The sequence below is a fragment of the Eurypyga helias genome, unplaced genomic scaffold (genome assembly GCF_000690775.1).
Source record: "Eurypyga helias isolate BGI_N326 unplaced genomic scaffold, ASM69077v1 scaffold29048, whole genome shotgun sequence".
Classification (NCBI taxonomy): Eukaryota; Metazoa; Chordata; class Aves; order Eurypygiformes; family Eurypygidae; genus Eurypyga; species Eurypyga helias.
Genome location: NW_010265486.1, coordinates 6,108 through 12,455, shown reverse-complemented (window position 1 = coordinate 12,455; position 6,348 = coordinate 6,108). Strand labels below are relative to the sequence as shown.

At 47.3% G+C, this 6,348-nt stretch overlaps 1 protein-coding gene across 1 annotated transcript in view; it reads right to left on the bottom strand.

Annotated features, from left to right (window-relative positions):
- Positions 1-556: 556 nt before the first annotated feature.
- Positions 557-6,348, bottom strand: part of LOC104513425 (nucleolar pre-ribosomal-associated protein 1-like) — a gene marked incomplete at both ends in the record, with an annotated part of 8,742 nt that continues 2,950 nt past the window's right edge. The window contains 5 exons of the mRNA XM_010156766.1: positions 557-694; positions 1,311-1,913; positions 3,777-4,018; positions 4,932-5,108; positions 5,882-5,991. Of these exons, the coding sequence (XP_010155068.1) occupies positions 557-694; positions 1,311-1,913; positions 3,777-4,018; positions 4,932-5,108; positions 5,882-5,991 (1,270 nt within the window). The remainder of the gene's footprint in view (positions 695-1,310; positions 1,914-3,776; positions 4,019-4,931; positions 5,109-5,881; positions 5,992-6,348) is intronic.

The following is a 6,348-nucleotide window of genomic DNA, read 5'->3' as shown; positions in this document are numbered from 1 at the left end:
TCTTCCCCCGTTACAAACAAACCAGAAAGGAGAATAAAACCAGACCAGCTCCAATACAAATGCTTTCAAAAGCAATTTGATGTAAAACCAAGAAGAATCCCCCAGACCATCGCGATTCTGGCGCTCAGCCTTCTACTCACACTGAGCTTGGTATCACACACCACGAAAGAAACTGTGTTCTCCGAGGAACAGCAAATCCTCCTCAGTCTTTTTTAGGTTCTTCATGAAGTTAAAAATGCCTGTAATAAAAGCGATATAAATAACGTTTGGTGTCCCATACTGTTCCAGTGAAGGGAAATTATGGCTTTAATGTTCCACTGAGAGATGACGAATACAATTTCCCCTCCCCCTGCTTTTTGCACACAGTAATAAAATATTGATCTTTATGACAAAACAAGCAAGATCTGTATGGGGAACAGTTCAGGAGGGTTTCACGGCTCGCAGCGGCAGAGCGTGCAACGTTAAAGATCAAGTGTCAGTTCACTGAATTAATGCCCCAGCGTGGCCGAGTAAAGGATTTTGCAAAGAGCCGTAATAGTTTCTTCTCCTTCTTTACGAGTTTCCAAGTCGCCATCATTTAGTTGCTCATCTGTACTACTGCAGATCAATCTGACATGGGTTATTAGCATATCTGGCTCCTGTGCTCCAAGCCATACATCCCCAATGTAAGCAGAAGTCAGGAACACACACACAGCTGTGGACGAAAAATTTGAGAAAAATCAGATTCTTTTATTTCCACACAGGAATACAAACCCACACCACTGCACCTCCAGACCCACATTTTAAAACTGTTTCCTCTCTCTTTTTCTAGATGGAAAATCTCTGGGAGTTTTGCCCATGCAAAGCCAATGACCCTCCCCACACCAATGAAAGGGAACTCTTCCTCGTTAGCGCAATATTCTGACCTCTTTAAATAAGAGTTTGAAAACTGGCCTGCGGCTTTTGCTATCAAACGGTAACACCCAAAGGCATATGGACGGGAACCCGCACCCACAAGGATCTGGTTTGTGGCACAGTTTTTCCCTTTGGAATGGTATTTTTTTATACCTCACCAAACACCATTTTAACCTCAGAAAGGCAAGTTCCTTTGGGGGAGTATGGCTGCTGTAGCCCCACAGTGCGACCCTACTCTGCGCTACCAACACCCGTGCCCACACCACCAAAGACACAGCTTTTTACGTTGTGAAGTTACGAGCACCAACAGACATGGGCAAACCTCAGGCTGTTTTGAGAAACTAAAAAACAAGCACACCCCCATGGAATTTTTGCCACCGTCGCCACCTCGTAACATGAGCGAGAAGACAAGTTACCTTTCTTGTTCGCATCCTCTTCCGTCACTGCCGACAGGCACAAGGCTTTCACCAGCCCGTGAACGCTGCTGCTGGCCAGGCCCTGCGCATCCATCAGGTGCAGCATGACTGAACTGAACAGACAGAGCTCGTCAAGGCACCCGGCCGCACCCCCGCTGGCCTCACAGACCCGGGTGTAAAACCTGAAGAGGTTGTTCCTCAGCGTCTCGTCCCCGAGCACCTCCCGCACCGCCCCGGGGTGCGGCAAGATGCAGCTCTGCAGCCAGCGCAGAGTTAACGAAACGGTTTGTGCGTTGAGGCTGTGCTCAACCAGGGACTTCACGAGCCATTTAGTCACGAGGTAAGCGGACACGCAGGTAAGACCGACTGTTGCGTCCTCAAGGTCAGCGGCTTGGAGGGGCTCCCCTCCAAGTTCGGTAGGCGGCGCCGGGAAAACAGGCTCCCAGTGGGCAAATATGGAATTCAGATGATCTCTGCACTTCTCCAGCTCTGAGACTTTCAGGTCTGCAGCAGCGTCCTCTTCTCTTTCCATCTCCTTCTTTTTCTGAAGATGACGATACGCGTGAGACGAGGCTTGAGGTTTGTTCTTGTCTTTAAGATTTTCTGTAAGAATTAAAAACACCGCCAGCACAAGCATCAGACACTCCATAGAATCATAGAACGGTTTGGGTTGGAAGGGACCTTAAATCATCTAGTTCCAACCCCCCTGCCATGGGCAGGGACACCTTCCACTAGACCAGGTTGCTCAAAGCCTCATCCAGCCTGGCCTTGAACACTTCCAGGGATGGGGCATCCACAGCTTCTCTGGGAAACCTGTTCCAGTGCCTCACCACCCTCTACATGAAGAACTTCTTCCTGACATCTAATCTAAACCTCCCTGATTTCAATTTATACCCATTACCCCTTGTCCTATCACTACAGGCTCTTGTAAAAAGTCCTCTCCCAGTACCCTTGTAGGCCCCCTTCAGATACTGGAAAGCTGCAATGAGGTCTCCTCGGAGCCTCCTCTTCTCCAGGCTGAACAAGGATCTTCTTGGTACAGAATCACACAAGAAAGATGGCGTCACGCGTTGTTTCACCTCATGAGAAAGGCTCAAGCCGCCCTTCTCAGGGCTAGCAAGGGCAGAGCACACACCTGCCCATGGAAGGGGCTACCGGCACGGCGACGCCACTTTCCGGCGGCGCAGGCTGAAGCGGCAAGGTCTGCCTTCCCCCAGCACGGCCGCCTCCTGGCCGAGCGTCTGGGTGGCCAGGTGCTGCCAACCAAGGGCACGGGAATTCTTCCACACCCTGAGGGAAGAAAGCGACAGCCGAACTTCGTCACGCAGGGCTGCCCTCCGTCAGACGCTGCCCCAGAGCTCCCACACAGCAATGGCACTTTGCCCGCCACCGCATGGAGCATGTCACGGCAATCTCCTTTTGAGAGGACGCCAAGAAAGTCACCAGAAATGTCAATTATGTCACACTCTGCAGCTTAAAGTCAGTATTTTTTTCCCCCGGGGGCTGTGGGGGACAGGGATAACCCTGGAATCAAAGATTCTACGACTCTATTAGGTTGGAAAAGACCTTCAAGATCATCAAGTCCAACCATTAACGGGTTATAATTACTTAGTAATGGAGACATAGGCACAGGAATCCCAACCAAGTAGCTTCCCCTACACCTCGTTAACCTCAGAAACAAGATTTCAGACAATTTCCCCTTTTTTATACAATTGCTTTATAAGCTCCTGAGGCTTACAGCATACAGTAACCATCTAAAAATCCTCCTCAGAAAGACACTCATAGGGTGTGGAAAACTTTAGAAAAACTACAGCTTGTATAGTATCCCTTAAATACAGTGACACTTTGATTGTCAGTTTAACCAATACAGAACGCTTCAGGAAACCTCTAGGAGTTGTGATGTGCACCAAGAGCAGTTGTATTTGCCGGAAACCGGTGTTGTTTAACAGCTCCCATCACAAAGCTCCTTCTACATTACATTCAGAGAGATAACAAGACATGCAAATCCAAACGGATTTTTGCTTTCCAACGCTGACGACAATAAGAAAAATGAACTATTTCATTTTTGCCTGCTTTACTGCTAGTTTTTACCTGTATTTCGCTTTCAGATCCCCCATGCGCACTCAGAACGGTTCGTATCTTCTGAGCACCAAGCCTCCAAGAACCTACTTCTTTTAAGATTTCATTTAGGAATACAATTTTTCAAAGCCTGACGCTAGATCTGCAACTAAATTTTTTTTTTTTTTTCCCTTTTTAAAACTGTATTTCTCCAAAGCTTCCAGATTGGTGTTAAAGTCCGAAATCACTAAAATAAAGACCTGAAAAATGGCTTTCTGTTTCCATTCTCCCTCCCCCAAGCTACATCAGATTATCCAGCGAAAGCTATTAATACCACTTCCTATGAAGTTTGCCTCCCTTCTACGGTCAGCTTCCAACAGCCGCAACAATATTCCCCTTAGTACTTACTAAGCAACTCCTTGATTTGGTATTTCTGAGCAAGAGTCTGCAGATCCTCCTGCAGTTTCAGGTCTTTCTCGACGATGCTCCACTTATGCAGCAGCAGGAGGATGTCTTTGGTTGAGAGAACGCCGTCGTTCACGGTGAACCGATTCATTTCTTTGAAGGCCTCCACAACTATAGCACGATATTCCAGCACGGAATTGAGCGTACTGAAAAACTGGGTCAGTTTGCCTAGATCTAAATTAGTCCTATGAAAAGAGAACAGAAGTGCCATGTATTTGTCTGCATGCTAATCAATGAAGTAAGTACAGGGGGTTTTTCCTTACCACCTCTTCCTACAGTTTTCTCCTGCAGTTCCCAAAACACACACTTCTGTTTCTCAGGACACCAGTAATAACTAGTTTCATTCCTACTGAATTCCCAGTACTTTGCTCCGTTAGTGTTTGGCAGAACGGCCCACGAACCATCTTTGCCCTCCTGCCTGTAAACAGCGAGGGCAGATGGCACACAAGGAAGAGGACAGAGATCTGGAGCTTTACTTACAATTCTTTGTTTTGTGTGAATTTTCAGGATTTTGAGGAAATAAGCGTAGCTTCTCCAGGCTGCAGCGATGCCCGCCTGTACAAAGAGCTGCGGGTGCCATTACAAACCCAAAACAGAACCGGTTACTCATGTCCTTTCCGCTACCCCCACTGCAACTGCTGCGCTCTGACAGGCCAAGTGCTCTAGGTCTGGGGAGAGGGGACGGTCCCCTCCTTAACACCGTTGGGTTTCCCCTCGTACAGGTCACAGGCGTGGCACAGACACAAAGTATAAACCTTCCGCCACCTCGTAAGATCCTCGCAGGAAACAGCACTGTTAACTGCAGGCTCAAACCCAGCAGGAAAAAGGTGAAACAGAGCAGCTTAAAAATGGCCAGTAATTAAGGATGTACAACTTGACAGTCACTGGGCACCAGCTGCCGTTTGATTCTCCATGTATTTCAACAGCTAAACCTTCCTGTCAGACATCTCACCAAATTCACTACTCAATATTCAAACTGAAGAGGAAAAAAACCAAGCGTTAAACTACCTGAGAACAAGAAATTCTTCTGGCCTTAATAAATTTCAAACTGGACAGACAGTGACATGTAAACTGATTAAAAAACCAAAAAGTACTTACCGAATGTGTTTGATCAATGTCACCAAAACATACAGAAATTCATTTACAAGCTGAATAGGAAGAAACTTCCTGTTCTCCTGTGACTGATTCCTGCTTTCTCTCTTGCCTCCTAGATTTGTTAGCCACAGAGTATGGAGCAAGGAAATAATTTTATTTAACATCTTGTTTTCCAGAAACCTGAAAGACAGAAAAAAGCAGCAAAACACCCCGTTGAAAGAAGAACACTTTTCAAAAGCGCAACCACAAACCGAGTATTGGGTGCCAGAGGCCAAATCTGGGCTTTTTCACTCCCCGACGTACCGAACTGTACCAAAGAGAGGTGCACAACAGGGGAGCGGTACGTGACCCTAGTACCAGCTTTTGGGAACTGCCTACGCGCTCTGTGGTTCCCACGGCAGGGTGCTCGCTGGGAACCTGTTTGGGCCGATCGCGCTGTACGTGATCCGGACACCTTCCCTGGACCTGCCAGGAGAATCTACACAAAAGAGATCGTGTGGTTGTGTTCACATGCATGCACGTACGTGACGGAGAGGCAACGGGAAGAGGCAGGAGTGGAGGGAGGAACGTTACAGCCAGCTCAAACTCGTTATCACACCAATTACTGTGTAGGAGGTCCGACGACGGGATGTGAATTGTGGGTATTTGAGATGAGAGTCACGGACTCTAACAGAGGGTGCCATTCTGTTTTCTGAGTTTTTCAAGAAAGCGTTATCCAAAGCATGAAGCCCCTCCCATCCCTCCTACTACAACCTCAAAGCGCCTTGATTTTGTTTCTAGAAACACAAGGGAACTCTGCAGAGTTCAGCAAGTTGTGCCAGGACGGCCCTAGGAGCCAAATGTCACAACCGCTGACAGGCCACCTCTGTATCTGTCACCCTTGCTTTCATACACAGCTGCTAATTATTCTGCTGCAGAGAGTAAACCCGTTCCACTACCATTTCCCTAGTTACCTTTTCTCCAAGATGTGCAGTATCCAGGTGAGAAGGCTGTGGTCTTGTATCAGCTCATAGGCAGCTCTGGTGACACGGGCAGCATTTTGCAACACCTCCAGAATACGGTACTGAAACAGAAAACAGAATTTCTTCTTTTACAAAATTAGAATGCAGTCAGGATCTAATTATTATCTGTCTTTCAGAAGGATATGATTAGCAATCTGACTGGTATCCAGGATGTGATCCACAAGTTAGTGTATTACCAAACGCCACGTGTTCTTAGCAACCCGGGAGCAGAACAGACATTCTCTTTTCAAGGCTTCATACGCGCAGGCGCTACTCTTAAAACGAGGCCTTAAGGCAGCAAGACAAAATTAGGTCTCGGAGTCTTGGACCAAAAGAGAAAATTAACAGACTGGATTTCTCAGGGTGGGTGCTTATGAACACGACAGCTTCTGGAACCTGAGTTTCATTCGCGCCTATGT